This window comes from Bipolaris zeicola (assembly GCF_000523435.1).
Source record: "Bipolaris zeicola 26-R-13 unplaced genomic scaffold scaffold_3, whole genome shotgun sequence".
Classification (NCBI taxonomy): domain Eukaryota; kingdom Fungi; phylum Ascomycota; class Dothideomycetes; order Pleosporales; family Pleosporaceae; genus Bipolaris; species Bipolaris zeicola.
In genome coordinates, this window is record NW_006912052.1 from 172,796 (window position 1) to 184,483 (window position 11,688).

General features: G+C 51.7%; 5 protein-coding genes across 5 annotated transcripts; 3 read left to right on the forward strand and 2 right to left on the reverse strand.

Annotated features, from left to right (window-relative positions):
- Positions 1 to 503: 503 nt before the first annotated feature.
- Positions 504 to 2,126, forward strand: COCCADRAFT_82062 (uncharacterized protein; the record flags this gene model as incomplete). Its single annotated transcript, XM_007708734.1, has 4 exons — positions 504 to 568; positions 647 to 1,703; positions 1,753 to 1,929; positions 1,977 to 2,126. The coding sequence occupies 4 exons, from the start codon at positions 504 to 506 to the stop codon at positions 2,124 to 2,126; spliced, it is 1,449 nt and encodes a 482-aa protein (XP_007706924.1).
- A 687-nt stretch (positions 2,127 to 2,813) lies between these two features.
- COCCADRAFT_21834 (uncharacterized protein) lies at positions 2,814 to 3,683 on the forward strand (the record flags this gene model as incomplete). Its single annotated transcript, XM_007708657.1, has 3 exons — positions 2,814 to 3,035; positions 3,089 to 3,160; positions 3,213 to 3,683. 3 exons carry the CDS (start codon positions 2,814 to 2,816, stop codon positions 3,681 to 3,683), a joined length of 765 nt encoding a protein of 254 aa, XP_007706847.1.
- A 738-nt stretch (positions 3,684 to 4,421) lies between these two features.
- Positions 4,422 to 6,267, forward strand: COCCADRAFT_82127 (uncharacterized protein; the record flags this gene model as incomplete). Its single annotated transcript, XM_007708735.1, has 6 exons — positions 4,422 to 4,527; positions 4,581 to 4,624; positions 4,706 to 4,799; positions 4,850 to 4,904; positions 4,973 to 6,062; positions 6,121 to 6,267. 6 exons carry the CDS (start codon positions 4,422 to 4,424, stop codon positions 6,265 to 6,267), a joined length of 1,536 nt encoding a protein of 511 aa, XP_007706925.1.
- Positions 6,268 to 8,163: 1,896 nt separating this feature from the next.
- On the reverse strand, positions 8,164 to 9,098 carry COCCADRAFT_82199 (uncharacterized protein; the record flags this gene model as incomplete). The annotated part of the gene is made up of 2 exons (XM_007708736.1): positions 8,164 to 8,828; positions 8,891 to 9,098. The coding sequence occupies 2 exons, from the start codon at positions 9,096 to 9,098 to the stop codon at positions 8,164 to 8,166; spliced, it is 873 nt and encodes a 290-aa protein (XP_007706926.1).
- A 1,318-nt stretch (positions 9,099 to 10,416) lies between these two features.
- Positions 10,417 to 11,246, reverse strand: COCCADRAFT_21837 (uncharacterized protein; the record flags this gene model as incomplete). The annotated part of the gene is made up of 2 exons (XM_007708658.1): positions 10,417 to 10,671; positions 10,893 to 11,246. 2 exons carry the CDS (start codon positions 11,244 to 11,246, stop codon positions 10,417 to 10,419), a joined length of 609 nt encoding a protein of 202 aa, XP_007706848.1.
- Between the last annotated feature and the right edge of the window lie 442 nt (positions 11,247 to 11,688).

An 11,688-nucleotide genomic window follows, 5' to 3' on the forward strand; every position in this document is an offset into this window, starting at 1 on the left:
ATGAGTATTAATGTATCCGCATCTACTTGGCATCATTCCCACTAGAATGCAGAACGGATGGTCTTCACGGCGGACAAACTACGAGTAAGAGCAGGGTATGCGCATGACGGCGTGTGAGATCCTTTGAGCAAAGCCATCATGTCTCGTCATCGCCCCTATGCTGGCTGTTATACGTATGCCCAAGAAGGGGTTGGCGGTGAAGGTGGGTGACACGCAACAATCAGTGATCACAAGAGGGAGGCGCGAAAAGCGGGATTACCAATGGGCCGTGCACCACAGGGTCCAAGGCTGGTTCTTTGCGGAGAGGCTCGAATTAGGGGCAAACCAACGTCTTCTGCAACCGCCCAGCAGCACACTCTGCAACCCATCCTGGACCTTGTATCTGCCGCGGCCCTCTGTCTCTTGCGCACCAATTGGAGTCTATCTTGCGGCTTCCCTGCAGGTAGTATACATCTCTGTGCCAACATCCACACAAACCCCCGATTCCATTACGTCTGCCTGGCATGAGTCCCTTGGGCTTCCTCTACTACGCCGTTCACCCGGCCGAATTGCGCTCCATAATTCAATGGTATGAGTTCCATCTTGCGCATTCCCTTGCGGGTCTGCAGGCCTGCCTACGTGGTCGACATGGCTAATGTCCCCCCAGGAAAGTATGGCACAATCCAGTACACGAGCGCGACGAATCAAAGGAACCCGAGTCCCTAAAGCGATGCTTCCATTTCCTCAACCAGACAAGCCGTAGTTTTGCCGCCGTCATTCTCGAGTTGCACCCAGATCTTTTAGTGCCCGTCACACTGTTCTACCTAATCCTGCGTGGTCTCGATACCATTGAGGATGACATGACCATTCCCTTGGCCAAGAAGGAGCCTCTCCTACGCAACTTCCAGGACATCTTGGAACAGGGTGGCTGGACATTTACGGAAAATGGCCCCAACGAGAAGGACAGGCAGCTTCTGGTCGAGTTCAACGTGGTCATTGAAGAATTCAAAAAGATCAAGCCCGCCTACAAGGATATCATCAAGGACATCACTACGCGCATGGGCAACGGAATGGCAGACTACGCCAACAACGCTGAGTTCAATGCTGGAGTCAAGACGGTCAAAGAATACGAGCTGTACTGCCACTATGTCGCGGGTCTGGTTGGTGAGGGATGCACACGTCTCTTCGTTGAGGCTGGACTGGCAAATGCCGCCCTGCTCAAGAGGCCAGAACTCATGGAGTCCATGGGCCAGTTCCTCCAGCAGGTCAACATCACTCGTGACATCAGGGAGGACTTCGATGACGGCCGCCGATTCTGGCCCAAGGAGATCTGGTCTAAGCACGTGGACAACTTTGAGGACCTGTTCAAGCCGGAAAACAAGGAGAAGGCACTGAACGCTAGTTCGGAAATGATTCTGACGGCGTTAACCCGTGCCGATGACTGCTTGTACTATCTGGCCGGTCTCCGAGAGCAGAGTGTGTTCAACTTCTGTGCGATCCCCCAGTCCATGGCCATTGCGACTCTGGAAACTTGTTTCCAGAACTATGACATTTTCCAAAAGAACGTCAAGATTACCAAGGGCGAGGCTTGCCAGTTGATGGTCGAATCTACACAGAACTTGCAGCTTGTCTGTGAGGTTTTTAGGCGGTACGCTCGCAAGATTGCGAAGAAGAACAACCCACACGACCCCAATTTCTTGAAGATCAGCATTACACTGGGAAAGGTGAGTCTTGTGTGAAGTCGGTTCCAAATGTTTTACTAACCAGGCCCAGATTGAGCAATTCATCGAGTCGATATTCCCATCGCAACAGCCTCCACCCGACCGAAAAGCACCAGCCACAATAGAAGAAGCAATGAAGAAGCAGAAGGAGGATGCAGAGGCCAACTGGGACCTGATCTATGTTGTCGCTGCTGTGATTGGAACTGTCCTTGTCATGACTTCGCTGATGGTACGTATCAAGTTTATGGACACTCGAGCTTTGCTAACCTTTACTAGCTGTTCATCGCCTACCTTGCCGGAGCCCGCTTCGATATTGCCTGGTCTCAGGCCAAAACGGACCTTGGCAAACTTCTAGGCGGAGCAGCCAGTACGGCACCTGCGCAAGTCACCAAAGTCCTGGAGACGGTGGAAAAGAGCGAACTATAGGCTTTCGGACTTTCTATCTTTCGCCATTATGTCTGTATGTAATTATATTAGCCACCATAAACGAGTCAAGGCAGGTATAGAGATGGATCCTAGTAATTTTAATTTTGCACGACGATGAAGGCTGGATTACAAGTCATCTGTGACGACCTGGCACGATAGTTAGGGTATAATAATACTTGTTTTGTATCAATAGTTAGGCTGAAGAAGTGACTTTGCAGGCGTGCACTTCACTTGGGGACGAGGCCATCTCCACAAGAATCATCTTCATAAACGCGTTCATGATGATGGGAAGACAAGCTCGGGTGGCGACCAAAGAACAGCGAAAGTTATTTTTCTTCCCAACTGCCATCTGAGACTCTGGCGCTCTGCTTGCGACATGTTTGAAACTTGAGTGTCTAGCGTGCCAAGACCAGAAGGCTCCCACCAAGTGCGACTGCGCTGCATATTATTCTTCTCGACAGACACGCCCGCCGCAAGCAGCTAATTCCGACCCGTTCCTTCTCCGCAAGCAGTCCCTTAGACTGCATATTCCCACGACCGCCTCGGTACCATCGCCTGGTGCGACTGCGATAGGCCCGCCTTCACCTTATTCCGCCCACCACCAACCCTCTTAAATTCCCCCGCAACCGCAACCACCTTTTCTCCAAAACACCACCCACCCACATACAAACCCCAAAAACCAACACAATGGCCGAAGTCGCCGCCTCCGCAAACAGCAACCAACAGGTTCCGCTGGACACGATTCCCATCTCGCCTACCGACAACTCTGGAGAGGGCGAACAGTCCAGCAGCAATGCAGCAAATGAGGGCGAGATCCGCACTGTCTTCCATGACCCCGAGAACTTCAACGTCAAGCACCCGCTCATGAACACATGGACACTGTGGTTCACTAAGCCCCCGAGTGGCAAGGTACGCTAACGTTGTGTGTATGCCAACCGATGCATCCTCGCTAATCATTGCAGGGCGACAACTGGGCCGAACTGCTCAAGGAGGTTATCTCGTTTGACTCGGTCGAGGAGTTCTGGGGCATCTACGTAAGCTATCTTCTGCCGCTGGCGCAACCTGCGAAACTAACATGGCTTGCAGAACAATATTACTCCAACATCCGACCTGGCACTCAAGTCCGATTACCATCTCTTCAAGAAGGGCGTACGTCCCGAGTGGGAAGACTCACAAAACAAGCACGGTGGCAAATGGGCTTTCCAGTTCAAGGACAAGAAGGCAATCAACATTGATGCGCTCTGGCTGCACGTCATGCTGGCCGCCATTGGCGAGAACCTTGAGGATGAGGACGACAACGAAGTCATGGGTGTTGTCGTCAACGTTAGGCGAGGTTTCTACCGTATCGGTCTCTGGACACGCTCAGTCGGCCGTGCTATCCCCGGCGATGGAGGCAAGGGAAGGACCCAAGAGCAGGGCAAGGAGGTCCTTCTCAAGATTGGCAGGCGATTCAAGCAGGCGCTACAGCTCAAGGATAACGATGTTGTCGAATTCTCTGGACACACCGATGCTGCTCACGCCGGTAGCACTCGCGCAAAAGCCAAGTTCAGCGTCTAAGGCTTTAGCTACATCTCTGGGCATGCAGCACCACGGCTGATGCTTGTAATATCCTCCTTCGTCGGCGGACACATTACGTACTCCACGTTCGGACTGCATTTCCACACTTTGTTCACTGTTTGGTCCAAAAAATATCTCACTATCGGTTGGTAGGGACCGAGTTTCTAGCATGGCGTCCGCATGGGATTGCGAAGGGTGATATCAGGTTCTTTATATGAATCATACGGCCATGGCGGGTACACCTCGATGGGGTGAAGGGTTCCGGGCTTGTGTAGAAAAACTCTAGTATCTGACATATCTATGAATAAGAGAATAGACGCACTTTTCAGTATTGATTTGCAGAGAGTGAGGGCCACATGGTGATGGTCAGCATTGTGAAATGGGCGTCGGAAACCGATGGTGAGGGCGGACACAAGGAAGGGTGTGCTTCGAGATTCATTGCGCATCAGTATCGTGATGTGGGCATGTACCTGCTACACTGTGTGTATACATGAATAAGCGTATACGCCGGTGTGGCTTATCGCTCATATTAATAGAGTGTGAGTCAAGTGGGTTTGTTCGGCGGGACTGGCTGTACAAGGAATGGATGACACGGCCTAACAGTGGTGACGTCGGCTGTGGCGGTGCAGTGATTTTCACGGGCAGCCATGTGCAGGCTGCCGGCGCGCGCTTTATTCATACTTCCTTTTGAACCGCCCACCACCTACCCCTCCACTCTACATATTCGTATTCGCAATCATGGTAGTAGAAACCGCATACTACGACGCCCTCGGCGTACCGCCCACCGCATCCGAACTGGAAATCAAAAAAGCCTACCGCAAGCTTGCGATCAAACTGCACCCGGGTACGCAGCGCAACGACGACAGTTTTCAGCACCTGTGACTGACTCTAGGGCAGATAAGAACCCTGGAGATGAGACGGCGCACGCAAAATTCCAAGAAGTACGTATACCGCCTGCGAGGGCAGCTTCCGACAAATACGGTCGAGAATGCAAGAGGATTGCGGGGCTCACGGCATGACAGATTGGTGAGGCATATCAAATTCTCAGCGACGAGCAGCTGCGCGCAGCATACGACAAACATGGCAAAGAGGGTGCTATGCCCAGTAGCGGGTTTGGTAAGAAAATACATTCTACGCTGCGAGTGCGGGATGCTGACAGGTCACAGAGGACCCCTCCGAATTCTTCACCATGATCTTTGGTGGAGAGGCTTTCGTAGACTGGTAAGCCACATAGTCCGCGACACATTGTTAGTGATGTCTCGTTCAAGCAGAAATGCTGATACTTGCAGGATCGGCGAAATTTCCTTAATGAAGGACCTTACCAAGACTATGGAAATCTCCCAGCGTGAGATGGAGGCAGAGGCTGCCGCTCAGGCTGAGGCCGAGAGGGCAGAAGCCGGAAAGGCACCTACGGCCGAAGGGACTGCTGCTACTCCCCCGACTGCTGCCACAGACACAACAGGCCCAAGTGCTGCTACACCAGCCAAGGAGGCTGAAGCAGCAGCTGAGCACACAGGAACGCAGACGGCACATGTACCACCTCCTCATGTAGAAGCAGAAGCACCTCCGGCGCCCGCAGCCGGTGCATCCACTTCTACGCAGCCCCCGCCGCTCCCACCCCGGACAAGCACACCACCAACACGAGGCATTCCAATCCGCGCGGCTATCATGGACAAGTCTGATGAAGAGGTACGCATGGAGGCAGAAGGCATGACCGATGCAGAGAAGGAGCTGCGGGAAAAGCAAAAGAAGAAGGCTGGTCTTACTAAAGAGCAGCGGGAAGAGCTTGCAGCATACGAAATGGAGCGAAAGAGGATCCGTGAGGAACGCGTTAACAACCTTGCTAAGAAGCTTGTTGAGCGTATCTCATTATGGACCGAGACGGACAAGGCTACCGACGTAACTGCTGCTTTCAAGGAAAAGATTCATCTAGAGATTGAGAATCTCAAGATGGAGTCGTTTGGTATTGAAATCCTCCACGCCATTGGAACCACCTACATCATGAAGGCATCTTCATTCCTCAAGTCTCAAAAATTCCTCGGCATCTCAGGCTTCTTCTCCCGCATCAAGGACAAGGGCACTCTTGTCAAAGACACCTGGTCGACCATGTCTGCTGCGATAGATGCGCAGTTGACTATGGAAGAAATGGCGAAGCTGGAAGAGCAAGGTGGTGAGGCATGGACAGATGAGAAGAAGGCCGAGTACGAGAAGAAGGTCACTGGCAAGATTCTTGCCGCTGCATGGAGAGGTAGCAAGTTTGAGATTCAGAGCGTGCTGCGCGATGTGTGTGACGCCGTACTCAACGACAAGAAGATTAAGCTCGAGAAGCGCATCGAGCGGGCCCATGCTCTCATGATTATCGGAGAGATGTTCCAGAAGGTATGTTTGTTACTTTTGTCCTTGTGCACATCTGGATAAAAACTAACGTTTTCCGCAGGCTGAGCGCGACCCCGAAGAAGAGGGCGACTTCATGGCGTTTGAGCAGCTCATGGCTGAGGCGGCAGCGAAGAAGGATGCAAAGGACGAGAAGCACGGAAAGCATCATCATCATGATAAGAAGGAGAAGAAGAAGGAAAAGGCATAGGATTGAGTCCGGGCTTTCCCTCTAACTTCCTCTCTCTATACATGCCGCCCTTTTCTCTTCTGCCAAATCCCGCCCCTTTTTTCTTCTTGTTTTGTGATATCCATAGATGGGGGATTGTCTGCCCTTGTTCCTGATAATGGCATTTGGAAGCTGCGATAGAAAGTTGCTGAAAAGATGAGTATCCCTGGATATTGAAAGTTTCGTGTCTTTTTTGTGTGTGTGTGTGCAGGAACTTGATCATGCGTGATTTTAGGGTTCCGATATGCGATTTTTTTTCCCCCGTGGGACGTGAGTTGGGGAAAAACATGAACAACCAACTTGGAGAAAAAAAAGAATAGGATAAAGCGGTATTTTTTTCGATACAAGCAACGTACATGCCTGAATACAAGAATAATATAACGCTACTACTTAACTACTATTATTTGTAATCATCACTCCCTCCCCCCAATCTGAGACCATTCCCACCCTCTCTCTCTCTCTCTCTATGCAGACCCATCCCCCCCTTTTCCCATCCCAACCATCTCTAACAATAACGAAAGCTACATTTACTAATACCAGCGTACCCAACTCTTCATCCCTGGCAAACCCTCTTTTGCGGGTGGGATCATAATTAAAGGAGCGTCGTAGTTTTGGCACTGCGATTCTTCTCGACAAAGAAAAAAAAATGAAGGTTTTAATCCAGCGGCGTATATTCGTACGTCGCAAAGATGTCTAGATTTGTCATTGTTGGGCGGGCGGGCAAGTTGCGGGGGGAGGGGGAGGGATGTTGTATTAAGGTTGGCGTTGGGTTAATATGCCGGTTTTTTGTTGTTGTTTTTTTGGGACGCGTTGCTTTTTTTGGAGTAGGGGGCGGAAGGGACGGGTGCGGGTGTAACGGATTTGGATGACTAAAAAGGTGTGACTGGATTGGTTGGTGCTTGGTGGTATTGCCGGGTTTCAATAGAGAGTTTGGTGTTATATGTACAGGAAGAGGGGAGGAGTGGAGCGGAGGGTAAAACGGGGGCGTGGGTGTGGCTTGCGGGTGGCTTGCATGAAAGTAGTGGTAGTGGTAGTAAACTTGGGATGCGCGAGAGCGGCTAGTTCGACTTAATTAGAAAGTAAAAAGTCACAATGTTGAAAATGGGAAAGAGGAAGTGAAGTAGTAAAAGGGTTATTGTGTGGTATCTCCATTTCGATCTGTCGTAAAATCATACTATGTACAAAGTTGAAAAAGCGATACGCATTCTAACCATTCCCCCCCCCCCCCCCGAAAAAGAGGCATACCAACATCACCACCGCCTGGATACTCAAGCATCAGAAAAAAACAATAGTGATGCTGGTTGGGGGTATAAAAAGAGTAAATGCGTGCATATCTGCGCTGCTGATGCGGTAGCGGCGATTGGGGGTAGTATCCGTCTTTCCCTTCTATGCGTACTAGTTACATTGAGTTAAGAAAATTCGCAAAGTATGATGTGTATAAAAAGGGAAAAAAAGTAAAGAGCAAAAAAGGAAAACGGATTTTGCCGTGTCCTAGGATCAAGTAGTTTTGGTGGACAGCACGGAGTCCGCAATCAGAGAGATAGGAAAGAATAGAGATTATGGAGATGGTTTTGCGGGACGCTTAGGCGGAGCGCTTGGCGTGGACGGAGCCCTGTTGGTAGATGAGTCAGTATGATGTTATATGAATAGTAGTAGTAGTAGTGAAAGATAGAAAAGAAAAAGAGCAAACATACTCGCATGTTGGGCATGTTTACGGAGATGTGAATGTCGGCCTTGTAGGCGCCAGTCGCGGGCTTGGTCTCAGTTTTTTGCTGAGAAGAAAGGAATGTCAGGAACATGTTTTGCTTGTGCAGGGTGGAAGAGGGAAGAAGAATGTGAAGGGAAGTTTGTCTTACAGGCAAACACAGGTGCAGTTGTTTAAGGACATACCTCGGAGGCGTTGGCGGGAGCAGCTGGGGCAGCGGGCTTGGTGGCGTTGGAGGTGCCAGAGACGGCGCCGACCTGGAGCATGTTGTCCTGGCCAAGGGTGTTCTGGATGAAGCGAGAGTTGAACTTGACAATCTTCTTGATGGCAGTGTAGTCGGCGACGCTGACGGCAAGGGGCTGCTTGACGATCATGAAGGTGACACCCTCGGCGCAAGGAGGGGTGGTAAGGGAACCGGAGTAGGTGAGGACATCGGACCTCTCAATGGTGGAGATGACATCGCTGTAGTTAATTCCGCCCTTGATCATGGTGGTGCTGCCGGGGGTGGCGATCTTGGAGAGGGAAGAGGAGAGGGAAGAGATGATTGAGGAGGACCTGCCAGCGGAGACTTCGAACATGAGGGCAACAACAGCCAGCTTGGTGTTGTCGGCAACACCCTGGTGAACCATGTGGAGCTCAAGAGGGTAGTACTCGCCGAGGACGTGGTGCTCGGATGGGGTGTGCATGTGGAATTGGACAAGCTGGAAGGAGTCATTGCCGATTGTGGTGGTGCCGTTGGTTACGACCTCAATGGTCGTGCCCAAGTTCTCGAAGAGGACCTCATCGACCTTGGGGACGGAGATTTGGGGCTTAGCAGCAGCCTTAGCAATGGTGGCATCTGAGGGTGGAGTGTTAGTAAAAGGCGTCTTGAAGCTGATATCAGTGTAGTGTGGGACTTACCAATGTCGATGGGAGACTGGTTCTTGCCGGTCTTGCAGGCCTCGTTCTCGGGAGCGAGAGAAGCCCAGTTGAAGGGACCGTTGGTAGGACCATAACCAAATTTGGCAACCTCGGCACCCTCAGCGCCCTCAGCACGCTTGAACATGGAGAGGCCGTGAAGGCAGGTTGCCGAAGCAGTGGTAGCGAAGAGGACGGTCTTGAGAAGCATAGTGAATGTGTTTGTGTGTTGTATGGGTAAGTGTAATACTAAGTTTAGATTGATGTGTTGTAGAAGGTTGATGAGTAAGAGAAAGGAGTGATCGACTGTGTAGAATGAAGTTTGTTTTATGCTGGACAAAAGATACGGACTGCAAGTTGTTTAAGTACAAGTACACAAGAGTCTACGACATCTGGTGAACAATTTAGTGCTGATGATCTAGGCGCGCACGCCCCCCTGTCCGGGTAGGAACAACAGCCTACGCAAGGGACTCGGGCGTTACAGGAACATCCTGTCAAAGGCGTGTGACGAATCGAGAATGGGCCAGTGAAGAATAAGCCCGTGAAGCAAGCGAGGTTCAGGCCAAAAAGCTTGTCAACTGCGTGCCTGGTTCCTAAGGAGGAGTTGCCGCAGATCAAACGGGCTAACAGTGTGTCAGTCTCATAAAAAAACATCTGATTTTAAGGATTAGGGGTATGCTGGATATGCGTTTCCAGGCACCAAAAGCCAGTTGTGCGTTTTGCCTTGGATGCAAGCCACACACACAGCTCCGTTCACGCCCGGCGTATGCTGATCTGTAACGGATCCTTCGATACGGGGTTTTCCAGCCAAGAACGCTCCTCTTGGGCCAAGTCTGATAACAGGAGGCAATATTCTAGCACGCTTTGGCAGCATTCCTGCCACCCGGCAGCTATGAGGGTAAAATCTCCGAGACAGGTAAGTGCCAAGTCGACGACTTGTGTCTAGTACGTAGCCACATGTGCCCCAAGAGGCCAAGTCTTGCGACAGTTGCTTAGGGGGCTTGTCGAAGGCTGTGTTTGAGACGGTGACGCCAGCCACAGGTGGCAGCTGGCTGACAAGGGAGTCTTGCGGAGAAGGCTTGGCCGCCCACCGCGACTAACGAGTAGTAGAGTGTGCTTAGTTAGGACGGTGAGATCACTGCACAGCCGTTTATCCCGCGGCGGGACTCCGTGCTGATGGCAGATGGGACGAACAGCGCAGATACCAGAACCGAATCGGAACTATAGGAGCTCCTCTTTTTTTTGTGGCTATCAGTCATTCTCCGCAATAACGCGCAAACTGTCGTCATGCCCTCTGTCCGCCTCGTGCACACTCCACTCCAGAATAGTATGCCCATGACAAGCTCCGGCCTAGCCTTGTCCCGCTGGCATCCTCCTGGGCCTGAAACCCATTGTCGCCTTGACCCTTCAAACGGCTTGGCGGGAAAAGGGTTCATCTCCCACCAGGAATCAGGCTACAAAGATTCCAGATTTAGGCTACTTTGCTTGGCTCCCACGTTTTGTCTGCGCATGCATCACATCGTACTGGCTTACCCCAAACACCCAAAACCCGTAGCTAGGGGGCTAGCCTGGCTGCCCTCCCACCCCGTCGCCGCCGCCATGGTTGGGAACGTCGCCGAGCGGCAGTAAGGCCGAATGGGACATGTACGTCCAAGGCCGACAGATCGCTCATCCTTCATCACCCTTTCCCGTCCAATCCCATTGTCCCAACCCGCGCTGTTATGGACAAGGGTCCAGTTTACTGCGGAGAAACCTGGAGTCAAAGGATGCGTTACAGCGGAGCGCTACGCGGCTTGGTAATGTGGGTTATGAACTGATGATTGCTGGTAAACAGGTCATTTCCCATCTACCGACCTATCTCGAGTCCTCTCCAAAACCCAGCCACAGCGCTTGGCTGCCATGGTGCAAGTGTCAACCTCCGCTGCCAAGGAGCGCATACATGTACTAAAAGGTATTGGTCTCCACGGTTGAGAGAGGGCGTGGCAGGTGTTGGCTACTAGCTCACAGGCACAAAATAACCGTGGTAAGGCGCCCGGATCCTACCGACTGACACCCGCCGTACTGCGCGGACCAGCGACGCCGTTCGCGCCACCATCGAGTAGCGAATATTATCGGGCGCTACGCAACGTCGTCCGACGAGCCGGGCGCATGGCGAGACTCGGGAAAGGGAGAAGAGTTCCTCAATGCTAATGGCATTCTTCTCTCTGGCGTCTTTAGCAAATAGCGCCATGGTCGAGTGAAGCAGCGTTCCCCCAGCAAGTTCGGTTGACTTGAATCGGACATAGCGCATAGCAATTTGCCCGTCTGTCTCTCCGCCGTGTAAGTAAGTAAACATATGCGCAATTCGCATACGAGACATGTCAACGCAACATCATCGGAAGCCACAGGAGCTAAAGAACGGTCCGACAGCTCGACGCGACGACGACGACAGACGCCTCCACGGTTGCAGTTAGCACTCTCTTCGAGTCATTCTGCTCAAGAAATAGGCCAATCAATTCGCCAGTGGCCGCTAGGTGGTTTCTCTACCTCTTCTATGCGTCAATGCCGGTCTGTGTTTCGAAACAATTACAGCCTTTTGTCCAACCAGACCACGTCCCAATGTCATCTTCTGCTCTTGGCTTGGCGACCAAATCAATATAAACCTTCTTGGTCCCTTTGGCTTTGCTCTTGGTCGCTGGCCTCCGCTTTGCTCCAAAGCTTTAACACTAAGACGGCATACAAATTGCGCGCCCTCTCTCGGTCTTGGACTCGGACCCTAGGCATTAATCAACCGTCTCTCTCGCGCCCGTTTCTTGAGTTTG